Here is a 26288-nt window from a genome sequence, read left to right as displayed (position 1 = left end):
GTTATATTGATGCTCTGTGCAGCATGCTAGAGGGAAGATTCCCGGAGAACATGGTCAAGGTGAAAGTGATCAACACAACTGGTCTGCCCATTACTGTTGATCCGTCTTTTGAACGCGACGACTCCGGTGAAACATTCTTTGTGGAGCCACGCAACATGGTGTTGCCACCAGCCGGCAAGGGGGTACGTTATCTATGCTCTGCGTTACTCTCTCTCATCTCTTCCTCCCCATCATTTCCTTCTTCCTCTTCTTCCCTCCCTCCCCCCTCCCCCCCCCCCTCTCTCTACCTATCTTTCTCTCACGCAATCATTCACTCTCTCTCTCTCTCTCTCTCTCTCTCTCTCTCTCTCTCCCTCTCTCTCTCTCTCTCTCTCTCTCTCTCTCTCTCTCTCTCTCTCTCTCTCTCTCTCTCTCTCTCTCTCTCTCTCTCTCTCTCTCTCTCTCTCTCTCTCTCTCTCTTAGCGCTCTCCCTCCACCCCCACCTTCTTCCTCTCCCCTCTCTCTCTCCCTCCTCTCCTCTTTTCCACTGTATTTCACTCAGCCACTCATCCTGATGTTAGTATCCTTTCTTTTATACGCGTACAAGAAAAAAGAAGAAGTCTTCTTTGTCACATTCGTGTGAACTCTGACCCTGTTCTTGGTGCACTTGCCATGTACGATTTCGTGGAAATATCTTGATTCACGTATACTTTGCTGCTTCTTCCACTGCTGCTGCTGTTGCTGATTTTGTCATTGCCGTTGTCACTGCTGCTGCTGCTGTTGTTGGTGTTGCTGCTGCTGCCGATACTACTTGTTCCAACCCGTAGGCACTGACGATTAGCGCCTTCCCAAGAATGAAGCAGGATAGCGTGTATGTAGAAGATGTGCTTCGAATCGCCTTCAACCAGAACCCCGAGCCGCTGATTTTCGGTGTCACCTGCTGGTCTTCTAAGCCACACCTGGTAGCGGAACCCAACGAGTTCCCCTTCTCGCGTGTAGCTATGGGCAGGTGCGTTCTCGTATGCAGTTACGTGCATTCACTATATGGACACTGTCCCGTCTGGATAGCATCCATCATGTTCTCTATGCTTTGGAGCAAACTTGTCTCAAGTCTCAAGTGTTGTATGCAGTGCCTACTTGTGTGGCTTCATCCATCCATCAAGCTATCTCATTCTCTCTCTCTCTCTCTGCCTCCCTCCCTCTCTCCCTCCCTCTCTCTCTCTCTCTCTCTCTCTCTCTCTCTCTCTCTCTCTCTCTCTCTCTCTCTCTCTCTCTCTCTCTCTCTCTCTCTTTCTGTTCTATTTCCCTATCTCTCATTTCACTTTGCTCTCTTACACACAGATCTGTGACGAAAGAAGTCAAGATTTACAACAAAAGTATGCTGCCAGTTGCTTTCCATGTTACTGGTATAAAGGAGCTGGGCGACGAGTTCACTTTGGACAACGATCATGGAGTAATTGCACCCGGTGATTCCGCTACGGTGAAGCTCACTGTGAAGTCACTACGAGCCTTTGCGTTGAAGAAGTCACTTCGACTGGAGGTATGCATTTGCACTGTTCTATCTTTCCAGCTGTCTATCAAGTGGGAACATGTTCTGAGCTCTAGGCATTGCGTGCAGCTTCCTTGCTCTGCTCTTGTTCCCATTGTTGCCATTATCGATTGTGTAACAGTTTGGCTCTACTGTTAATCATTTTACCTTTTTCTCACTCTCTCTCTATATCTACATGTATATATTTGCTCAGTCTGCCGACAGAATTGTTTCGTCCTTTGTGGACTCATCAGCGCAGCACAGAGAATATGAGGCCGAACCTGATAGCAATGAAAAATGAATTTTCCAAAGCCAGATTTAAACCAGGCCCAAATGTACCTTGCCATATGTATGTTTATGCTGACCTTTCATACAACCTTCCAGTCAACTTGCCCATCAGGCTGGCGGCTTATACTGGGCATATAAACCTCATACAAACCCCATACAAACCCCATATAGACCGCCACCATAGAAACAGGAAGAAGTTGACTGTCAGTTTGTATGAAGGTCAGCATAAGTATAATACATCCCACTAGTACGCTTGTACGTGAAATATAAACCATCATACAAACCTCGGCTTCGCCTCGGCTTCGCCTCGGTTTGTATGTCGGTTTATATTTCACGTACAAGCGTACTGTTGGGTTGTATTATATACGTATAATATATTTGCTCTGTATGTCATCGTGTCCTTGGCCTCACTCTGTCGTATTCTCGCTGATCACAGGTGTTTGACCAAGACCACACGATGGGCATGGTTCACTCCGAGAACCTGGCCGTCAACTGCGAGGTGTACGACGTTCTCGTCGACATCAACTACCCGAAGAGTCCCAGCGGCAGCGAGGACAGCGAACTCGAGTTCGCCGCCTGTCGCGTGTACGAGGAGCAGAAGCTCACGATGCACCTGCGCAACAAGGGCAAATACACAGTGAACTATCAGTAAGTCAAAAATGAGACATGTCAGGGGCGATGGGACATGTCAGGGGCGTCGGAAGGTATTCTAGGGCGGTACGGTCATCCACCTGAAATACAAATTACTCGTGGGGTTGGGGTGGCTTCTCTGAATGTTTTCGAAATTTAGAGCCCAAATCGGTACTTTTCATTGATTCACGGGTTGGTAGCCGGGGCACAGAGTGGTACGGTCAATACCGCAGTGACTGTAGCGTGTCCGACGCCCCTGCATGTCTACACTGACCATCCCATCCTGTACCAAAATCTAGCCATTCGATCCTCCTTACACTTTCCTCTAATAGCAGCAGTGGCCAGTTAACTTCAAAATTGGTCTCAGTTTATACAGCACCACGAGTATTTGTGCAACTCTGGTGTACACATGCACAAGGCTGCAGCCCACCAGTGCAGAGTTTTTTTTTTGTTTTTTTTTAATGTGGCAGCACTGAGCAGCAATGCCGCTATGTCATGATAATTACAGTACAGTGGAGTGTAGTGCTCCAGTGTAGTGTTTCCATTTCACTTCAAGGGAGGCTGTGCTTGATGCTGTGTTTGCTATACAGATATCACGTGGACAAGAAGTCTTTGCCGGACCTGGGACTGACCGACGCCTTCTGTATCATACCGCAGAAAGGCATGCTGCAGCCGGGCGAGAAGCCGACAGCCGTGGCTATCACGTTCCTGCCTGAAGTGCAAGTGGAGATGTTGAGGACACCTGTTATCCACTTGGAGGTAGGGGGCATGTGGCACTCTTACGCACAGTGCTTTAATCACGATATGCTCAACAGCTGCTCAGATGGCTTGGTTCTCCAGTGGGTGAAACTGGTGGGAACTAGCTAACTCCCTCACAAATTCCTTAAACTTGTAAATAGCTAGTTAGCTAATTGTCAATGCTGATGAAATGGCAGCACTGACTAGCTGTATGCTCTCACCATGAATTAACAGGTAGTGCTCTGTTTGATGATCTCCCTGTGTGTTGTATCCATGCTCAGATTCTGGACCCGTTCTGTGGTGGAGAGCAAGATGAATCCATCGCCTACGTTCCCTGTAGAGTCACATGCAAAGCTGTATTCAGTCGGTACGTGCATTTCTCCTGTTCTGATCCTGTGTCTTGGGCATGCAGTTTGATAAGACTAGTTGCACCTGACTCCACCGTCGAGCACCAGAATCTAGTACAGTGCGTGTCCCCTCGAGTACACCCACCACTTGAAGCTGTGCAGACGCTGAGACCACCAAGGTCGGCTGAGCAGCAGAGCCCCGCCACCACTTTCCGCATTCATTCGGGAGCATAGTGGACTTAATGAAAAAAATGGCTTCCATTTCATTTCCCCAGGGCTCTTTCCCACCCTGTATCAACACTATAGTTCCTTCGGTGGAATTCTTGCGTAAGGATCTCTTTCGCATTTAAATTTGAGCTGCAGCTTAACCTCATTCAGCTTTCTTTGTTAGCAAGACTACATAACCAAGAGTGTGTAACTCGACGCTGCCCCAGCCCACGGTGGAGTACTTTTTATGACATCAGTGTACAGTAGTGTACGCATAACAGAGTCCATATATTACGACACAGCCCACGGTGGAGTACTTTTTATGACATCAGTGTACAGTAGTGTACGCATAACAGAGTCCAGATATTACGACATAGCCCACGGTGGAGTACTTTTTATGACATCAGTGTACATGTACAGAGGCATACTGAGCAAGTGGCATAATATATAGAGGGTCATCAACCCGTATTAAAGGAGATTATTATTTTTTAAGTGCACCGCGTGTGTTTCCTCTTCTCCGCTTATGCTGCCGCAGGTACAACGTGCAGCCGGCTGCGGATCTGAATTTTGGCACGATGATCATGCAGACGAGACGTGAGAGGAAGTTCACGCTGATCAACAGCGGCGAATTTGAGTTCAAGTACCAGCTGATGCGCTACGATGGCCTCGTGACACCGTTGGCCACAGCCAGCCATGCCAAGCGCCTGTAAGTGGTACTGGAGATTTCACTCGAACGAGTACCTGCTGACCATGGGAAGTGAGGGTCACAGGGTAAACATTAACTGAGTTATATGTGATGCTAAACATTCGCGGAGTTCTGCGTTATGCTAAACAATCACTGAGTTGTGTGTAGAAGAAAACCCGAACTGGTGTGATCTCGTCTGACTTCGCTTGGTCAAGAAACTCTGCATTTTCTATGCTCGCGAAAAAAGTTTTCTTGCAAAGACATGTGCACGTGGTTAGTTTGGCTCTGAAAGACGGCGAAACAATCATCCGGTGAAAGTAGCAGTAACGAGTTTGGGCCTTCCATCATGTTTTTACTGTTGTCCTGAATGTGCAGGCATGCTATTGAGAATACCCAGGAGAAGAACAAACGTGCCAAGGAGGCACTGGCCAGAGCTGCTCAAGCAAAGAAGGACTTCAATTCCAGGTATGCCAAACACTCTCCCCCCCCCCCCCCGGATTAGCAGTTTTGATCAATTACGGTATGTGAGCTTGTGAGAGGGAAACCTTTGGCAATTTCCGAGTGTGAACTCTCGATTGGTGAGGCCAATGTTGGGTGCAGCACGTCTTTCACGTTAAAACCACTAAAATCAGGCCATTGCTAGAAAACGTATGAATTTCCAGTTTTACCGACTCTTGGTGCGTTTTGTGGGAATGATTTTGTGCATGGTGTGACATCTAGGAGTGATTAACAGCTGTGCATATATAAACTGTTCTCTCAATGTGTTCCTGAAGCTCTTAGTCTCGATGTAAGCAATACTAATTGCATGCTTCGTGTAATCTACTGTTATCTGCATGAAGATTTAATATCGACCATCTCCAGCATGAAGCTGTGCGAGTGCCAGTTGTCGAGCAAAAGCGCCGGACAAACAAGTCCGTCAGAACCCGAAGGGGCACGGCACGGACAGCGGCCAGAACCAGTGGCAGGACGCACAGGAATCCTCTCCTGAGCAGTATTCCTGGCTTGCCTCTGAAGGGCAGGGGTATGGGTGCGTCTGGCCGCGCCAGTGCAAACCTTGGCATCGTGGGCTTTCCGGAGAGCAAAGACCCACATGGAAAACACGGTCAGAGCAAAGATAATGACAAAGGGGTTGGCTCGAACAAACCAGACGCCCGGGATCAAAAAGAGCAGTCTTCTACTAGACCAACTAAGGAAGGAACCAAGGAGAAGGCAAAATTGCAACAGACGGGCTCCGAGCAACAAGAGACCCATGATAGTGTGTTTCCGGAGAACCAGCAAGGCGGTGTGACAAGTGATGGAAAGGACGCCCAAGCCGAAGGGGAGAAGGAAAAGCATGCACGTCGTGCCAGTGCTCCGGATGAACCGAAAGAAAAAGCGGAAACAGATAAATCCCAAGCGGCGAGGCGAGTTAGTTTTGACTTGGAGGCTAAGACTGAGCCAGAAGATCACCGCAGTGAGGGAGCAGGAAAGACTGAACGTCAACATAGCACTGAAGAGCCGAAACCTGCAAGACGATCTTCATTGAAGAAGACATCCAGTTCGAATAATTTACTTGGGCAGAGTGATCAGCCAGGCACACCAACTGAAGGCGTAGCCGGCGGGACTGACGGCAAAGCTAAGCTGAGAAAAATATCCTCTTCCAATCGGCTGTCGGAAGCTGGTGCATCGGTGGATGAGCGGACAACACGAGACTCAACCGGCGGTGGCGAGAAGGGAAGGCGCAGGTCATCCACTAACATACCGAGGAGGGGCTCAACAGCAGCAGGAGGCAACCAAGCAGGCAGTGGGGAGGGAGATGCGGCTGCACGTCGTAGAAGCCTCTCCAGAGTTCCATCCATTGAGAAGATTCTGAGCGAGAGTCTGAAGAGAAAGGCGGGAGCGAATGCAGGAGCAGCCCTGGACGTGTTGACGGGTATTCTGAAAGAGAACGACCGAAGACGGGCACTAAGAGTCATGCTGGACAGGAAGGATGGCATCAAAGACGCAGCAAAGCCGCGGTCCAGAATTGTTGACCTGCCTCTGCTAGTCCAGAAGTGCTCTATGTGAGTATACGGTGTTGGGTCGGCAACTCCTGTTGCGTTCTGTATAGGTAGTATTCCAAGCACCGCCTTGATATGTGTTTCCTAACCGGAAATTGCCGTTGATCCAACATCAATGTTCAGTATTATCTTGAGTTTGGCGTCCTTGTGAACACTGGGGAGAGCATTGCGGCTTCGGTTCTTTTAGACTTTGACTCCGAATGACAGTGCTCCGGTTGTGTTTGCGGGTATGTGTGTTCTTGTAGTCACATGATGCCATGGTGCTCATGTACAATGTTCACAGCCACAGCTGATCAGCGACGCTACGTGCACACCATTATCATCATCAATTTGAGTTTGCCATAATGTGTTGTGTTGTGTTGGGCTCTTCACTAGACTAATGTGGACGCCAGCATCTATTCTTTTGTCGGTTGTGTTCCGTCGGTGTCTTGGCGTTGGTACCAGTACCGACTCTGAGAGCAGAAAGTGTACAGGGACACTATGAATGCGAATTCCAGCCCGATTTTTATCAAAGGATAGTCTTGTGTAAATACCAGAACTGACCTTATCCTAGTGCAAGAAAGGTCACTTAGACTGCCCCTCGCTTAACTATCCCTGCATTTTATTTACTTTGTGGTAACACACAGTTTGTGCAATCTTCCCTGCCTATCATCTTTCTCTTCGGTGTGCAGTGTGTTGCTTTTGGCTAGAGTTGAGTTATGTCATTGCAGTGCGTCACATGCGCACAATGGGCGAGCTGCGTTTGTTAACATGATTTCCATAAGCTAAGCCGGCTCACTCCTTCCACGACGTCTTTGTTGACGGTCGATGGTCAACCGCTGCATCGATATTGTCACCAGTGTGGCGTCGTAGGAGAAGTGGTGGTTAAACACATCTGGCAAAATGGCGGTAGATATTTACCAGCATTTCACTAGATGTGTTCTACCAATCGTTTCTCTTGTAATTATTATGTCATTTCTCTTATATTATGATGTCATTTCTCTTATATTATGATGTCATTTCTCTTATATTATGATGTTGCAATGGAATCTTCACATCACTCTGGTGTTCTGTTGTGTAGGAGTAGACGTAGCGGGTTAAAACAATGCCCCAGCAATGCGCCGTGTGATGCTGTAGTGTTGCTCCTTGCATCATTGGAGTCTTCACATCACCAGGGTGTTGTGTTGTGTTGTGTTGTGTTGTGTTGTGTTGTGTTGGAGTAGACATCGGTCAAGGCAATGCACAAGTAGTGCACCCGCAATGCACCGCACGATACTGTACTACTGTTTGCTTGCATCGTGTGTCCTAACATGTCTGTGTGCTGCAGGCCCGAGGGCATGCCACCATGTCTCTTCTTTAATAAGATGTTGCCATTGAGTCTTCGCATCACTAGAGTGTTGTGTTGTGTGTGTGTCTTCGCATCACTAGAGTGTTGTGTTGTGTTGTGCTGGAGTACATGTAGTGGGTAAAACAATGCACCGTGCGGCACTCTATTATTGTTTGCTTGCATCGTGTCTGTGTGTGCTGCAGGCCCGAGGGCATGTCGGGGCAGGGCTCCAACTCGCGCCTGCTCATCGGACCGTTCACCTGCTCGCCGGCCATGGGCTCCGTTGCTCCCGGCAACCAGGCAATCATCACCGTGGAGTGTCATGCCGACAGCAACGCCCGCACAGACGTAAGCCTGGTACAGTCGTCCCTCTATAATCCGGCACCTTTTGCTACAGTGTTTTCTGCTGGATTAACGAGGGTGCTGGATTAAGAAATCCTGCCCTCTGACACGTCCGTTACCACGTCCCGTCCATACCCAATTGCATGCATGTATCATATGTACGTCAAAACGCAGGGTTTTTCCGTGTCGACCCAAGTATTTGGTGCACGGCTTTATAGTTCTCAATTGTTCTCCGGGAAGATACACAGTGATAAAGTGATAAAGTAAAACAGAGAACATGTTCACATGTACTCTTGCACACACACGCACACACACACTCACCTGAAAATTGGCAGGACACTACTCCTTGCCAAAATAAGAAAGTATGGTTGGTTGACTGCCGTTGTCTCCTGGACAACATTGACCAGACTGGCCTAGCCTGGCCTGGCAAGGAGTGCACCTGTAGGTACGCGATTTACGACTGCCGGATTATGAAATCAAACTACGTGCAGTTTGAGCGATTCGTTTCAAAAAGTCACTGCCGGAGGCGGAATTCAAGTGCCGGATTAAGATGTAGGAATTGAACGAAAAAAATCGGTTTCGTCAGAAAGTGCGCCGGTTAGCAAGGGTTCCGGATAAACAAGTGCCGGATTATAGAGGGACGACTGTACTGTAAATGCAGAAGAGAACAGTGGCAACAGGTGAAACTATTGTTGTAACGCTGTGATTCATGCGCATAGCAATGCCAAGTGTGGGCTGTATTCTTTTCTATCCAAAAGACGTTTTAATAGCATGCTTCTTAGAATTGTAACGAATTACTTCGAAATAAGATCAAACAGCAGACACGAATCATCAGGTGTGGAAGTGACTAATGCTGTGTGTTTGTCCTTGTTTGTTTGTGTGTGTGTGCGTGCGCGCGCATGCGTGTGTGTGTGTGTACACGTGTGTGTGTGTGTGGTGTGTGTGTGTGTGTACATGTGTGTGTGTGTGTGTGTGTGTGTGTGTGTGTGTGTGTGTGTGTGTGTGTGTGTGTGCATGCGTGTGCGTGCGTGTGTGTGTGTGTGTGCGCGCGCGCGCTCAGGTACTAGCCCTTGATATAGCTGACCGCGCCCCAGAGGACAATCCCAACGGCTTTCCATACAACTTGATCATGGAGGCCTGCGTGCCCAGCGTCGATACTGGACTGCGGGATATCTTCGAGGAGCACAACATTGTTCCCAGTGCCGCTCACATCTCAGCACCGCAGATGCAGAGAGTGAGTAGGATGCATACTGTAATTACCCAGTCGCACCTTTTACACTAAAATTCCAGGGTTAAAAAGGGTGCCACTTACAATCGAGCATACGTGGCTGCTAGCACCGATAGGTGCACAGGCACGTATTTATGTACAGCAGAAAAGTACCAAGTCATTTCTGATCCATGTGGTAGAGATAACGCGATGACATCATGCATTTGAGGTGTTTTAAGGATTGAGTGATAGCATAAGCACTGTCCGCCGCTTGATGAAAAACATGCGATGATGCCACGCGCATAGGATCTACACCTGCCAACGATCATTCGAGATTCACTAAATACTAACACAAGGACGCGTGCGTATAAACACTGAATGATATTTTCGAAATCCAACAAGAAGAAGAGGATGTGAAATGTGCTGTTACTTCAAGTTTCTCGCACTAGGCAATCATCAGACAATTTCAAAATCCATCAAACTACCGTATTTTCCGGAGTATAGTGCACACTTTAGATGTGCTATTTTAGGCCCTAAATCGCAGGTGCGCACTATGCTCCGAATATGAAATGCATGTACTTCAATGAAGATTGAAATGCGCACCCCAATGAAGATTGGGAGTGCGCGTTATACAAAGGTGCCCACTATACTCTGGAAAATACGGTACCGTATTTCCCTGATTATAAATCGCACCCCTATTTTCAGGTTTGAGTCATAATATTTTGATATGTTCAGTAGTAAACATGTTTCTCCTTCTGCTTACACGCCTAGGTGTACGTTGGACAAGGTACCCTGTGTGAGGATGAGCGACAGTTCCTCTTCCACAGCGTGTTCGTGGGGACGCAGGTCAAAGCCAGGCTGAAGCTCGTCAACAAGACAAAGGTATCGATGCGTTCCGAACTTTTTGTTTGTTCATATTTATTTTACCTCACCAAAAATGTACAAGCATTTTATGCTTTCTCACCGGCCATGACGGCTGGTTCTCACAGGATGATGGTGTTGAGCCTGTCGTGTAGAATTGCGTCCGTGCACGCTTGTACTCATATCCCACTGCACGTGAGTGTCAATGTGGTTGTGGATCATCCATAGCATAACAATCGAGACTCCTTTGACGGGTATCTTGCATGGTAGAAGCCACTGCCCAGGGTGTGTTGCTTCGGGCATTCGTACTCACTCCAGTTAAGCTTCATGCTCATCCAATGGCCTAGGCAAACCTACACTGCCTTGAGTGTGAACACATGTTCAGCCAGGATTGCGGGGATGTTCTGTTAAACTAGTTGGCTACGTCTAGTCTCGACACATCATCACTACCATGCCTAGGCCTGTACGTACTGGAGGACTGTTTCCCGGTGAAATTCTTGCTGGTTCACTTTCCGGTTTTTTTCTATTTGACAGCTGCCGTGCGACATCAACATCACGATAAAGGGTCAGAATGCGAAGGCAAGCATGAAGCTGTCGGACGTTTTCTCCGTGCAGCCCAACAAGTTCTCCTTGGACGGAAAAGACATGAAACTGGTGACGATCACGTTCTGCCCGCAAGCCATACAGGTCAGTGGGGGAACTGTACAGTGTCTGCCCCAGAGCCGGGTCAGCCGGGTCAGCGACCCGGTTGGGGGGGGGGGGGGGGCTCGGACCCGTTTGGAAAAGGAACGCTGGGTCACTTGTGAACCGGAAGGGAATACATAAGATATACACAAATCAGGGAGTCCTAAAATAGTTACAGCTCCCTAATGTCCATGCAGTAGCCGCACTTGAACATACCAGGCTCTGACTCGCATAACCGCACACGTCCGTTTTCCAGAAAAATATCCAGATAGACGAGGGAACCGGATAATCGAACACACATACTGTATGTGTGAATGGCATATGCTGTAAATCGGTAACCAACGATTTCTACCGGATGGCGAGGGATCCGGATAAACGAGGACCGGATAAGCGAGGTCTGACTGTACAGGGTCACTGGAGAACATGATGGTATACAGGATCAGTGGGGAACATTATTGTCATTTTCGTTAAGTCATTGCTAGTCACCTGATGTAGTAATGTGTGCTTGCCACAGAAACTCTCGTTGGTTGGTGTATGTGGTGTAAGAGTTGCTTCGTTTTCTGGCCTTTGCTTTCAGACGTACAACTGCACGTTTGACATTGGCGTGGTGGATCCGGCTGTACTGACATCCAGTGTTATGAGCCGTGGACCGAAGAGTCAGTGCCAGTTTGACGTGTGCGGTGAAGGTGCCCTGCCGCGACTCAGCCTCCTGGAACCGCCGGCTGTCGTTAACACCAAGAACAGCGTTGCGGAAATCGAGCAGACCCCTCTGGAGTTCCGCCGCCTGCTCCCGCACAGATGTTCCGTGAAGATGGTCGTTGTAAAGAACCACTCGCCGTTCTCATGCGAGGTGGAGGTGCGACTTGTCGAACATCTGGACGATGCTCGGCTTGTTGCGTTTAGCTTTGCCGACGGCGTGGATGCGTGTACGGATGTGCCTGATCCCGCAGCCACCGACATGCCCATGGTTGAGCCCAAGCAGCGACGCGTCAAAGTCCCTGCCCGCCTGGCTGCGCGCAACGCCACGCCGTTCCAGTCGACGTCACTGCAGGATGCGCTGGCTGGCGCGGCGACGGAGTCGGACACTCCACGGAAGCGCTCCACGATGACCCTGCATGTTGGTGCCGAGGAGACGGTGCGCATTGCCATCAAGTGTGCGCCGAAGATTGTCGGCTCCTGCCAGGGAGAACTGCAGGTGGCTGCCGCCGGCAATCCGTTTGAAGTGGCGCGTGTAAAGCTGCTGGGTGAGGGGTACACGGACACACTGCAGGTGCTGGGACTCGAGGAAGTCATGTCGTGTTTCAAGATGCTGAAGAGCACCAGCATCGAGAAAGTCGACTCCACTACCAGGGTCGCCGTGGACAAGAAGGAGACGAAAAAGCAACAGCAGCAAAATCTGAGAAGTGAATCGCGTAAGCAGTGTAGTACAAGTATTGATATTTGTACATCTATTAGTGTTACCTGTCAGGGTGAACACTCTGAGAAGGTGACCATGTGCTTCAGAGGATCGCTACACCTACATGTAAAACCAATGGCTGTGATTTCCAGTCGAATGACCCTGGACGCGGAGAGCACCAGTACATTGTGTTACAGTAAAACCTGGTTTAAACATATTTGAAGGTCAGCTTAGCGGTTGCCTAAGACAGGTTACACTGTGCCCATAGTACAGTAAAACCTGTCAAGAAGACCACCTGTCCTAGAAGACCACCTGTCCTAGAAGACCACCTGTCCTAGAAGACCACCTGTCCTAGAAGACCATAGAAACCAGGACCAAGGGATGCTATATCCACTCAAATGACCCTGGATAAGCAGACCACCTGGTAACAGAGACCACACTGTTCAGGTCCCTTGAGCGGTCGTCTTAGACAGGTTCCACTGTATACTGTATGGTCGTGGTTGATGCATAGCGCTGCCACACACACACACCCTGCAAGTAGACACTGACATTGACATCTCATTACCCGGTTTGACCAAAGGCAAACGGATTTCTATCGAAGGGATTCTCGCAAAGAAGAAGAAGTGCAAAGGGTGAGGTAGTTGTCATATGGAATGGGAAGAAGGAACGTATGGCAGGAGAAAGGGTATGAGTTAAAACAATCCAGAAAGCTGAACAGGAAAATAGAAGCAAAGCTCAGTAGAAAAACTGGAATATTAGTTAAGAGACGTAATGAAATGGCGGGATATTGCATATTTGGGATTTCCCTGCACTTGAAAGGGAACTATGGTGTTCGAATACTTATGATAACATTGTGTATGCATTTACAATTATTATTCACGATTTGCTAGAGTTACTTACGTGGTTTGTTATATTCTTGCTCAGTGAAGTCCCTCTGCAGAATAACTCTACGATGTGTCACTATCTGACAGGGTTTACTGTCACCCCGTATCGGGTGCAAGCACCCACTGACAGATCAAACACTTTTCTTTCCTCATCTTTGATCTTTCTGTCTTCGTCCTGCTCACTACTGTTTGTCGTTCGAATTTCTGATTTATTTATTTATTTTGCTTCTGCATTTCTGCATTTGTTTTGCACCATGTTTTCCATGGATACGCGGGCTGTGCGCAGCAGCGCACCTTTCTGGGGAGACTGGTATCGTTTTAGGTTGCGTCCCGCTACCCTTATTTGTTGCGTGTAGTACGCTGGTCTCGTTTGTGCTGCACTTGTACGCGCACGTTTTGCCAGGGACAGCGGTTTTGCATTCGCTCTTCTTGGCGCAGCCAGTTCTCTCTCGCGTCTCTCTCATTTTCTCTCTCCTTTCAACCATGCATAATTTGTTCCTTATCTGAAAAGGCTGTGATCTTTTGTGTGACGGTGTGCACGGGGTGCATGACTGAGTGCCTGGGAAGGTTTAGATAACGAAGTGGTACCGAAACCCTGTGAGAATGTCCAGGCGTATCGAGGCGTTTGTGAAACCCTATCGTGGTAGTGGCGATGATTTCGAGGCCTTCTGGTCTAAGTTTTTAGTATTAGCGAACCTCCAGCAGTGGAGTTCGAGCACAGACAAGATGAACAATTTACCGTTGTTTCTGGAGAACGAGGCCTACCTGGTGTGGGACGAGCTTTCGTCAACCGACAAAGCTGACCCGGATGCCGTGAAAGCAACTTTGAAAAGTGCATTCAGTACGACGCCTGCTGCGTCTTTCCAGAAATTTCGTGCCCGCACGTTGCGGACCGATGAGAGCGTCGAGGGGTACGCTGCAGACTTGAAGAAACTGCTAGTTGGTGCTGGCCAGAAAGTCGCGAGTGACGGCAAAGACCGTGTAGTCATCGAGCAGTTCGTTGCTGGTTTGCCCTGGGAGTTTCAACGCCAGTTGCGAATAAATTGTTCCATGGAGTCTGTATCTGACTGTATTGAGTATGTCCGTCGCTTGCGGAGCGCGGAGGGTACATCTCGTCCGAAAGAGCCGGTTGGCGCTGCGGCTGCTAGCTCCCAACGCAGCCGGAATGTTTTATGTTTTCGTTGTAATCAGGCTGGACATATTTCCCGCAATTGTCCCGCAAACCGGAGTTCTGGCAGCAGCAGAAGTCATGGCAATGGTGGTGGGCGGCCAGCTTTGACCTGTTTCTTCTGCGATGAGACAGGTCACGTGAAGCCAAACTGTCCGGAGTACAAGAAGTGGCGCCAGTCCCGCCAGCAGTCTGACACGTCCTGGCGTGCAAAGGAGTCTGAAGTGCAGGCCGCAGCACCTGAGCGCACGCCTGATCCATGCCTCTGTGTGCCTGATGCGAATGCATGCTCTTTGCCGCGTCTCCATGTGGATATTGCTGTGGGAGAACAGTCTGCTCGCCCTAAGGCAGTCGTGGACACCGGCGCCAGCCGCAACCTGGTGAGCCGGCAGCTGGTGGAGGCCCTGAATGTGGATGTTCGTCCGTCCGAACTGGCAATTTCGGCTATTGACGGCAACAGTGTGCCTATCCAGGGTGAAGTTTCGCTACAGGTGTCCAGACTCGATGATGCTGTTTATCTGCCATGCACTACGAGTCGGTTTCTCGTCGTCCCTGATTTGCATGCCGTTGGCTCAGATCTGGTCATTGGCCTGGAACTGATTTCCGCACTGGGCGGTGTTGACGTCCAGTATGATCATGGCGTGCTCACTGGTGTGACGTTTGGCACGAAACCGCAGACCGTTGACCCAGTTACAGGTCCACCCGAGAGGTCGACCCATGACCATCCATATGGGCATGTGACAGTTACCAGAGATGACGAGGGTAATGTCACCCTAGCAACGGATGATGGCCAAGTGTGCTGGGACGCTGCTCGTAAGAGATGGGAGCTGACCTGGAAATGGCAAAGTGGGAGCGAGCCTCAGTCGCCCGTTGGCTGTGGCATAGGCGAGTACTCTCGCTCGAAACTGACTGATGAGCAGGAGACCCTGTTCCAGCAGGAGGTCCGGACTTGGATTGACAACGGCTGGCTGCAGCCGTATGATGTGGACCAACATGGCCAGCCCAAGTGTGTGCTGCCTTTCCTTGCTCAAGTCCAGGAGCACAAGTCGTCCACTCCAGTTCGCCCTTGCTTGGACTATCGCAGGCTGAATGCCTGCATCATCTCACATCCTGGCTCAGAAGCACCTGCCTGTGGTGAGAAATTACGGAAGTGGCGGCAGGCTGGACCTGCATCTGAGTACGTTCTCCTGGACATTCGCAAGGCCTACTTACAGGTCCATGTCGCACCATCATTGCTGCCATACCAGGTTGTCCTCGTCGACGGCCAGCGTTACGTGATGGAACGGATGGCGTTCGGTCTATCCATTGCCCCCAAGTTCCTAGACATCATAGTGAAGTGGGTCTTGCGTGACGTGGTCGATGCCGACAACTACGTGGATGATATCCACGTGCCGCGTGACCGTGCTGCCGAAGTGTCCTCTCAGCTTGCTGCGTTTGGTTTTGAGACCAAGCCTGCAGAGCCATTGCCTGATGCCCGTGTTCTGGGCTTGCAGCTCCATTCTAGCGCCACGGGTGAAGTCTTGTGGACCCGTCGTCAGGGTGTTGATCTGTCTGTTCCACCCACGACTACGAAGCGGGAACTCTTCAGTTGGTGCGGTCGGGCGCTCAGCCATTATCCCGTCTGCTGTTGGCTTCGTCCGGCCTGCAGCTTCTTGAAGCGCCTCGTGTCTGGCCAGTCCGCATGGGATAAGCCTGTCTCTCCTGAAGTACAGCGGTTCCTCCAGGAACTGTCCGATCGCTGTGTGCGAGAGGATCCTGCTCATGGTACGTGGCATTCTTCCTCTACTGGTTCTGGTTTTGTTGTTCATTGCGATGCCTCCGATGTTGCTATTGGTGTTGTTTTGGAGTGTGATGGTTCTGTTCTGGAAGATCGTTCTTGGCTCCGGCCAAAGGACGACCGGCGTCATATCAATCTTGCTGAGTTGAATGCTGCCTTGAAAGGCCTCGAGCTGGCTATTGATTGGAATGTCTCTTCTGTTGTGCTCAAGACAGACTCTAAAACTGTCTTTGGTTGGCTCCAGGCTGTGTTGCGCAATACTGAACGGGTGCGAGTTAGTGGTTTGCAACATGTCTTGGTTCAACGTCGTCTGCAGATCTTTACAGATTTGATTGAGGCATCCGGTATTTCGGTCACAGTGGAATGGGTGCCAAGTTCCGAGAATCATGCTGATGTACTGACTCGTGTTCCGCAGCCGTGGGTTGCTCATGCTAAGAAGTTGTGTTCTTCTGCTGATGTCGCTGCTTCTGCCCCCTCTTCTACACTTTCACATCCATTGGAGTTTGACGTGTTGAAGTCTGGTCAAGCTACTGATGATGCTATCCAGAGCGTTATTCGCGATTTGTCTTGTGACATCTCTGTTTCTGATCCGTCGTTCTGCAAGTTTCGTAAGCAGTTGTGTGTTATTGATGGTCTATTGTGTCGCACTTGGCGTGACCCCGTCGACGGTGAGGTACTGGTTCCTGTTGCACCGCAATCCACCGTTCCCGCTTTGATTACTGCTGCTCATGCCAATACAGGTCATGGCAATTGGGAAACTATGTGGCGTTCTCTGTGTCAGTCTTGTTTCTTTCCAGGTATGTCTTCGCTATGCCAGGCCTATGTGCGTAATTGTCAGGCCTGCCAGGCTGCCAATCCCCGCAGTGGTCCACCTGCTCCTGCTGTTCAGAATGACGTTCCTGTCAAGCCGTGGGACATTGTCCAGATCGATACACTGGAGCTCGGTGTCAACCAGACCGGTCAGTACCATTGTGTGTTAGTGGTTGTCGATATGTTTTCCCGTTGGGTCGAGGTGGTTCCCCTTGCGGCGTCATGATGGTCGCTCTGTTGCTGAGGAATTTCTGCGTCTCTGTTTGAAGTTTGGTCCGCCGCGTGTGGTGCGTTGCGACAATGGTCATGAGTTCCGCAATGCTATTGTGTCTTCTTTGTTGGATGTGTTTGGTGTTTGCGTTCGTACTGGTGCGGTCCGTCACCCTCAGTCACAGGGTGGCGCCGAGAGATTCAATCGTACTATTCTCACTCTTATTCGCAAGGTGTTGGATACTGCTGCCGATTGGCTAGCCGAGCTAGAGATTCTCCTCTTCTTCTACCGTACTCGTCCGCATAGTGAATTGAAGATTTCTCCCATGCGTGCTATGTTTGGCTGGGAGCCTCGTGCTCTATTTGTGGACGGTATACCATCTACTCTTTCGTCCTCTCTTTGGGTTGATGGTGTGTGTGATAAGGCTGCTCGGGTTCACGACTATTTGACGGCGGTTGTTGCAGAGCACGCCCCTGCGCCTGTTGTTGAGTCGCCTTCTTGTCCGTATGTTGTTGGTGATCGTGTTCTATTGCGTAACCCTGATCGTCGCCAGAAACGTCAGCCCCCGTTCGATTCTGGTTGGTCAGTTAAACATGTTATTGGTCCTGCCAGTGTTGTGATTTGCCGTGTGCATCCTGAGTCAGGTCGTCGTCAGGAAAAGGTGGTCAATGTCGAGCTCTTGAAGCGTGATGTTGGTTTGGTTGTTCCTGATGTGCCATGTGCTCCTCTAGTGCCCCCGCCTGATGTTGGCGATGTTCGCGTTGATGGTCCTCGTGATGATGGTGATGATGATGGTTGGGTTTGCTTGGACATTTCCCCCCCATCTGATCATCTGGTTGGTGGTCATTCATTACGTCCCCGTGGTTCTCTGCAGCCCCCTGCTCGCTATCGCTAGGCATCTGTCTTCCCTGCTGTATGTCATTACATGTATGCCCCATCCAATGTTATCAGGTGGAGGGGTGAAAGGGAACTATGGTGTTCGAATACTTATGATAACATTGTGTATGCATTTACAATTATTATTCACGATTTGCTAGAGTTACTTACGTGGTTTGTTATATTCTTGCTCAGTGAAGTCCCTCTGCAGAATAACTCTACGATGTGTCACTATCTGACAGGGTTTACTGTCACCCCGTATCGGGTGCAAGCACCCACTGACAGATCAAACACTTTTCTTTCCTCATCTTTGATCTTTCTGTCTTCGTCCTGCTCACTACTGTTTGTCGTTCGAATTTCTGATTTATTTATTTATTTTGCTTCTGCATTTCTGCATTTGTTTTGCACCATGTTTTCCATGGATACGCGGGCTGTGCGCAGCAGCGCACCTTTCTGGGGAGACTGGTATCGTTTTAGGTTGCGTCCCGCTACCCTTATTTGTTGCGTGTAGTACGCTGGTCTCGTTTGTGCTGCACTTGTACGCGCACGTTTTGCCAGGGACAGCGGTTTTGCATTCGCTCTTCTTGGCGCAGCCAGTTCTCTCTCGCGTCTCTCTCATTTTCTCTCTCCTTTCAACCATGCATAATTTGTTCCTTATCTGAAAAGGCTGTGATCTTTTGTGTGACGGTGTGCACGGGGTGCATGACTGAGTGCCTGGGAAGGTTTAGATAACACACTCACTTTTTGATTATACTGCTCTGTATCCGCAGGGGTTTCAACGTGTCCTGAAGAAGCCGTGCGCTGCTGGCACGTTGACTTTGGCGGCACTGAGGTGAAAGCCAAGAAGTCGCTTCACTTCACAATCACCAACCATGATGCGAACTCTGTGCTGAAATTTAAATTCATCATGCCGGCACTGGATGCCAAGACCACCCTGACATGCGTTCCAAGTTTCGGCCACATTGGTCCCGGTCGAACGAAAACAATCCACGCCAGTATCGTCGCCAAGAAGCCCATTAGCGTCGAGCGACTGTGCTTCAGCTGCAAAACCGTTCGCATCAACTACGTCAGTCAGGGAGAAGTCGATGTACAGGTGAGAGTGGTTTATCTGAGAGAAGAGTCACTGCTTGTAAGGAGACTGTGGATATTGCTGTGATGTGAGGGCCTGGAGCCTAAGCTGGGTCACCTGCATAAGGACCATAAGGATTGCTGTTTTCTGAAGATCGCTTAGTGCGTGAAACTCAGAGTTAAAACACTTTTTCCGCCCTCTTATTGTTTGTAAGGACCATTGCCCATATTTGGTGCATTAAGGTAGATGTTTCTCTCCAAGAGTGTCAGTAGTCACAGCAAATGGGACACTCATCTTGAGACGCTGCCACTCACCCTAATTACTGTCCTGCAGATAAAGGTCAATGCCGCTCAGCTGGGCTGGTGGGGGGGGGGGGGGGTATCTTGTCCAAGGTGGTTAACTTACATGCCTGCTCTCCTGCTCTGTTGTCTGTTTGTTGTGTTGTCAAGACTCTTGATGCAGAAGATTGGGATGAGCAGAGTGTTGTGGCGCAGATTGTTGAAGCTGTGCCCACTCACAAGATCGGCGCTTTTGGTAAGCCCCACAAAAAATACAGGTCACGGGAATTAGTACGTGGCCATTGATTCTTTGCACTATGGAGCTATTCGCGTTCCTCGTGCTCAGTATGTACACATGCAACGTTGAAACCCTGACCGACTCTGTTCGATTTTGAATGGCCATGTCCCTCAAGTCAGTGCGCTGACTCCTCTTTTCAATGTTGATACATGTACACAAACTTGTATCTGGGGGAGCACCCGATGTGACAGGGTGGTTTGGCTCTAGGTACAGTCAACTTCGCTAATAACGACTGCGGATATAACGATAATTCGCGAAAAACGGCAGAATTTTCATGCCCAGAGCAAAGTCCCACCCAACTGTCACACATAAAATGAGACTTCGGGTATAACGACACTTCACGAATAAGGACGCTTTTCTGATGCCCGGCCGAGTGTCGTTATAAGCGAAGTTGACTGTAGTACAGTTCTGATCGCAATGCACCATGGCTCACTAGTTATACTTACACCACAGTGATACCGAGTGCAGGCCGTCCGATTCATGCTAGTGGTATTCGTGTTTTCGAGATTGCAGCATCTTCTTTCTTACTCCGGGCTTGTACATTCGCATATTGCAGGTACCATGTACATAACCCCCCCCCTGTGTGCTCCCCAACGCATTCACGCTGCACAACTTTTCACTACTTTCACTTTAGCTCATACGTGTACATGTACATGTGCATGCTTCAAAGCGGTGAACCCCTTGATAGGCGACAAGCCTCTGGGTCATCCTAATAAAGATATTATTATTATTATACACTGGACGTGCAGTGTTACATGTTTATAAATTATTGCGTCCAGCCGACGCACAACTCCATTGATCCCCGATCTGCAGCGGAGAGTGATCAATGTTTCCCGCCTAAGTGTAGCTTGTTCTTACATTTTGGTGACTGTCCATTCTGGATGCTGTTCGGCGCCAGGTACCACTTCAGGTGCCCTTCAAGGGGGGGGGTTGCCTCCCCCGGGAAAATTTTCAAAAAATGAAGCAAAATGCTGCATTTTGAGCGAAAAAAAGGGGGTTCCGGGCACCCAGGAACCCATACGGGGCACGTGCCTGCACTTTGCCCCTGCATTCCCTGTAGCGTGGCGCACAGGGATACTGAGTGATATTACCATTGGCTGTTTAGTTAGGATTTGTACACCGAAAGCCTCTACAGACTACCCACGCACATGTCCTGTTTGCTATCAAACTGTTGTATCTGGTGATGTCGGTTGTCCTCTTCCACTGCAGAAATGCCCGACCATTTGGTGCGTCCCATTCGGCAGCTGCAGGAAGAGCCGGAACACACCGCCGTGGACCGGTCGGCCCGTGACCTTGCTTTCGCTGTCAGCATGGAGTGTGAGTACGCCACCTACGAGTGCCCGATGGCCAATGCTGTGGACGATGCCATGCCCACCGTGGAGTTCAAGAGTACTGCGTTCTATCAGGCTCGTGACCTACTGTAAGGCTTATCACCGACATTGGTGTTGTGTGTGTGTGTGTGTGTGTGTGTGTGTGTGTGTGTGTGTTTTAGGCAGCGCTCAGCCACACTCAATACTACACTCAACTGCCACAACTGGATTGTTTCTCAAATAGGGCTTAAATGACGTATATTTAGGTAACAACCGGGCACCTGCTGTAGGGAACATGTTATCGAGCACTCTGAAGGAGCTCGGTCCATCCCCGAACATCACTCGCATCTGTTTACACTAAACTTCAGGACCAGGGATGGGTTACGGGTCTTATGACTTGCGGACAAGCTTCATTCTCATGTGAATTACTGTAGAAACAATAATGGCTCAGACCTGAAAATGGGGTGTGACTTATAATTGCGGAAATGCGATATTCTTTCTCTGAGCACAGCGCACCGCGCATCCAACGCATTGCCCTTCCTGCACACTGCTACTATGCTAAACGTATGTGCATTGGTGTGTTGCCTGTTTGTGGCTTGTTGAATGATATTGGGTATCAACACACGCAGCACAGAAGCAACATAATTTACTAGGCCTTTCGTACCATTACTCTACAATATCTGCAATCATATTCCTTGTTCAGTCTGCCGCTCACCAACACCAGCAAGGTGGACATGCGCTACAAGTGGGCGATCAACGACGAGACCGATGTCGGCAGCACTCCGTCTCTCCCGCCGCTATCGGCAGCTCCCACCGACTTGTTCGATGCACTGCTCCTGCCTCTCAAGCGCCGGCACCAACTCCCCGCGTTCTTCATCGAGCCGAGCGAGGGCACGGTGGCAGCTGGAGGCACGGTCACCTTTAAGGTCACGTTCCGCCCCGTTGTCCCCGACAAGTCTACCATCAAGCTGACATGCAGGTTAGTAGTTGTGCATTGAAGCACATTCCTGCACTGGCTGGTGGAAGTGTGGTGATTTGGGAGCTGGGTGTGGTGATGGTGGAGGCTTTTCACTGAAAAAACAAACATGTAATGACACAAACATGAATCGTGCATCATGCAAGATAAGCCTCTGTGACCTGTGAACTGGGAGCTGTGTGGTGAGGACTAAATCTGTGCAGTAAACCTCTCCTAGTCCGAGAATCCCTAATCCGGGCACGTCCGTCTACAGGGTGCCTTTCTGACCCATCTAGAGTCACGAAAACCGACTTCTTTGTCGCTGGTATGCAACGGCATCCAAGTAGGACTTGGGGGTGTCATTCTGTGTGGGAAGTGTTAACCATTATCATAGGAAAATAGTATGCTTATTGGCTGATGGTCTTTCTATTTACCTTGCTGCAGTATTCCCAACTTGTCACCCACCCTGGATCCGCCAGCCATGACACTGGTGGGCAATGGCATCGTGCCGATTGCCCACCTCGACCTGCCGCCGTCCGATTACCTGACCGGAGCTCGGCGAGCGGTTGAGCTGAAGACCGAACCGGAGCACACGCTCCCCACCGGTGCACAGTTACATGTGAACACTAAGGTCATGGAGTTCACTAGCCATGCCCAGCAGCCAACTGCTAGGTTAGTTAACGACTATTCATGTACTTCCTCCGGTTTATTACAACTGTCGCTCTCGTATTATATTTTCTCATGAAACGATTTTACTGAACTGGAGGGAGTAGAGGTTTTATGATAATGTGATCAGTTGAAAAGCTGGGTATTGGTTGAGGTGACATCATCACCACTAGGTTGCCATGCCGCCGTACAAAGCATAATTATACAGTGTTAAGGCGATAATAGTATAAGCAAAGCGGACATTACGAAATGATCAATGGGAATACTATTTATCGCCTTAATAAAGTTATTGTCTCCTCGTCGCCTATTTAGTTATACAGTGATGTAAAAATGATCTGTCAAAATAGAGAGATTCATCAGGCTCATTCAACCAGCACAGACCGGGAACAACTTCTGTCCTTGCACCAAGACAAGGCGTGTCTTTGATGGTCCTAACCTTTACTAAGACGTTAATGAACTACACGCAACTGCATCGTAAAAGAAAATAGTGTTTGACAACCGTTCTGTTCAGTTGCTACTCAAATGCACCGAGTTACTTGAAACTTTGTCGTCATATGTTACCATCCAATTTGCAGTACTGGACATTGTCACTGTATCTGTTGTGATAGGGATTTCCGCGTTGCCAACCCAACGTCTCGGCCGTGGAAGTATGTCTGGGAAATGAACCCAATCACACCTCGTGACGCGGAGAATGCATTCAAGATCACCACTGTCGAAGGTGTGATTGACGCCGGAAAACGAAATAAGGTGAGAGTGAAATTTTGACCGTATTTGATAACAGGGTGTTGGCCTGAGTTTCCTGAACTTCTTTTCCCATCCTGCACCTCTCCTTCAGAGAATCTTGTAAGTGAGATCCAGTGTGTAGTGGGCTAGTGCAGTGAGATGGTGTTTGTGTGTGTGTGTGTGTGTGTTGGGGGGAGGGGGGGGGGGGGGGTTGGGGAGTACACTGGAGGTCTAGCGCTCACAGAAGTACCGTTGTCTGGCTCAACGAAATAAGATCACACGAGTCATCGAGCGCCATGGGCTTTGCAGCCTGGACCTGCACACACCGGGCTGTGCACCGATCGAGGGTGCTGCATATCCGTGAGATAGGATTTCATTGAACACAATCCAGCTCTACATGAGGTGCGGTCTGTTTTATCACGTGACGTTCCTGGCCTGTAGAAATGTGAATTCATGTGTAACCCTGATACAATTCTTTCTTTGCAGGTAGGCTTCTCTATATCCTTATGAACGTCTTGTGTATGACCTGTGCCCATGCTAGCTAACACGTTGAATGGTCTGATTTCTTAATGTACGTGAATGCTTTCATTGCTTAGATGGTGATTGAGTTTGCGCCGTCCAACACGCGCTTCCTGGAAGGCTTCTGGAACTTCACCATTCCCGAGCACCGGCTGAGCATTCCGTTCTTGCTGGTTGGACGAATGACCGATCCGGATGTCACTCTGTCCACCATAGCACTGAACTTTGGATCCACTCTCACAGGTAGGAATAACTTGGACCGACGTTTAGCTCATTTCGGGGAAATCCCCAAAAAGCTTATTTCAGTGGGAATCCCCTGGAATGACAAAAGGCTCATTTAATACACTCAGTGCATGGGATTGTACATTGAACAGGGATGCTTTTTCGTGATGTTACGTGAGCTGGCATAAGTAGTACACTAGGCGTACGGCCAATCACTATGACAGCGTGGTTGTGATGTTTTCTTGCCTGCCCGTTGCACACTCATCCGTGCGCAGGTCGCAAAGTCAAGCGGTCGCTGGAGATCATCAACACTGAGGAAGTGTTCGTTGAGTACTCGTTCTCCGACCCGTCGCGTAAGGTGGACCTACACACGGCTAATGTCAGCGTGAGTCCTCGGCAAGGGAAAGTCCCTCCGAGATCCAGGTGAGTCCTCAGTACAGTAAAACTTGTCAAGGCGACCACTCGGACAAGGCGGCCACTTGTCCCAAATGACCACTGCAGCCAGGACCAAGGGATGCTTTTCCAGTCAAATAACCCTGGATAAGGAGACCACCTACTTACAGAGACCACACTTTGAAGGTCCCTTGCGCGGTCGTCTTAGACAGGTTTCACTGTATATGGCTGTGTTTGTCGAGTACACGTACTGATTGCTGTGCGCATACTCACACCGCCTTTGAGAGTAGGAGTGCTACACATGTGTGAGAGATGCAAGCTTTGTCATGTAATCCACCCGTCACTTGGCACTTGGCCGCAAGGCCCTGGGTTGGTATTGGCAATGTGTGAGTTGTAGACTTGTGTGTGAGGTAGTAGACTGTGTGAGGTAGTAGACTGTGTGTCTGCGTCACGGCGGCGGGTCATCAATATCTTGGTGGGATCATTGGCGATGAAGATTATTGCCATCGTGTCGGAGACAGGTACGTCAACAACTGGCGACGGGAGCTGATGAATCTCACTGCAATGGCCGAAATGCAACCCCAGGCCGCCTACACTGTGCTAACAAAGGGCTTATCGTCCAAATGGTCCTATCATTTGAGAGCCTCATCGATAAACTCTGTCACCCTGGCCCCTCTAGATGAGGCATTGGATTATCATTTTCTTCCTGCCCTTTTGGGCCAGGGAATGGCAGCTGACAGCTCGCTGAGAAAGCTTCTGTCCCTCCCGACAAGATTCGGGGGCCTGGCTATCCCGATGGTAGCAAAGTCTGCGGAGGCAGACCATCAAGCATCACTTGCCATCACGGCGTCAATGGTGAACCTGATCGACGCCCACCATAACGTGAGCGTCCGAGACTCTCCAGCCATCAGTCCGGACCAAAACACGCAGAGCATCGTGGCCATCGCAGAGGGCATGGCCAATCCTGTTCAAGAAGCCGTTGGCGAGGCACGAGGCATCGCCCGACAAAAGCGCCAGGAAAAAATCGGTGGATGCCGGCAGATGCAGACGGAGCTGGCTGAGGGGCTTTCACCTGTCCAGCGGCAGCTGCTCGCGGTAGCGGATGAGAAAGGCGTCTCAACATGGTTAACAGCACAGCCGTCTTGGACAAACCGCACCGTGCTGAAAAAGTCGGATTTTAGAGATGCGCTATGCATACGATATGGTCTCCCACTGGACGGTGTAAGTGATCATTGTGTCTGTGGGAAGTCGAAGACCACCCACCACGCCCTCACGTGCCCGACCGGCGGCTATCCGTCGGCTCGCCATAACGAGCTTCGGGACCTCCTGGCGGGAGTGCTGCAGGAGGTACTGCCCGATGTGGAGGTTGAGCCACATCTGCTCCCGCTACACGGTGAGGACATCTCTGCCGTCTCCGCGAATCGTCAGCCAGAGGCACGCCTGGACATACGGGCTAGGGGTTTCTGGTCGCGGCAGCAGGACGCCTATTTTGATGTAAGGGTCACTGACCTTGGGCCGTCCTTGCTGTCTCGTCCGGAAATCCTTAGCCACCTGAGAACACATGAGAGAATGAAGAAGGCGGCGTATGGTGCCAGAGTCAACCAGGTGGAGAGGGCATCATTCACCCCACTGGTGTTTTCGACCTCGGGTGTGGCGGGCAAGGAAACTTCTATATTTCTGAAGTCGCTAGCTGCTCTCGTTGTAGACAAAAACAAAGACTTGGTATATTCTGCTGTGATGGGTGAGTTACGCACCCGAGTTTCATTTTGCCTGCTGCGATGGGCAGTCACGTGCTTTAGGGGCTGCAGGGCCTCTTACATTCGCCGCAGGGTCGGGAGCCCCTTTGCAGCTTATTGCCGCCGGCTCTGCTGACACGGCCAGAGCTCTGACCG

The 26288-nt window shown here is 49.9% G+C and overlaps 1 protein-coding gene across 2 annotated transcripts in view; it reads left to right on the top strand.

Moving 5' to 3' along the window:
* LOC135811214 (hydrocephalus-inducing protein homolog) overlaps positions 1-26288 on the top strand; it is an 88850-nt gene that overhangs the window by 43023 nt on the left and 19539 nt on the right. For both annotated transcript variants that reach the window (XM_065324416.1, XM_065324409.1), the window contains exons 56-76: positions 23-182; positions 807-988; positions 1321-1519; positions 2232-2443; positions 3016-3184; positions 3445-3530; positions 4253-4423; positions 4778-4867; positions 7951-8095; positions 9150-9323; positions 10068-10178; positions 10692-10844; positions 11419-12253; positions 18734-19056; positions 19482-19566; positions 20818-21028; positions 21622-21897; positions 22318-22545; positions 23148-23286; positions 23859-24024; positions 24279-24426. In XM_065324416.1, the coding sequence (XP_065180488.1) occupies positions 23-182; positions 807-988; positions 1321-1519; positions 2232-2443; positions 3016-3184; positions 3445-3530; positions 4253-4423; positions 4778-4867; positions 7951-8095; positions 9150-9323; positions 10068-10178; positions 10692-10844; positions 11419-12253; positions 18734-19056; positions 19482-19566; positions 20818-21028; positions 21622-21897; positions 22318-22545; positions 23148-23286; positions 23859-24024; positions 24279-24426 (4263 nt within the window). The remainder of the gene's footprint in view (positions 1-22; positions 183-806; positions 989-1320; positions 1520-2231; positions 2444-3015; positions 3185-3444; positions 3531-4252; positions 4424-4777; positions 4868-7950; positions 8096-9149; positions 9324-10067; positions 10179-10691; positions 10845-11418; positions 12254-18733; positions 19057-19481; positions 19567-20817; positions 21029-21621; positions 21898-22317; positions 22546-23147; positions 23287-23858; positions 24025-24278; positions 24427-26288) is intronic.

This window comes from Sycon ciliatum, chromosome 1 (genome assembly GCF_964019385.1).
Source record: "Sycon ciliatum chromosome 1, ocSycCili1.1, whole genome shotgun sequence".
Classification (NCBI taxonomy): domain Eukaryota; kingdom Metazoa; phylum Porifera; class Calcarea; order Leucosolenida; family Sycettidae; genus Sycon; species Sycon ciliatum.
This window is presented reverse-complemented; position numbering and strand designations above follow the sequence as displayed.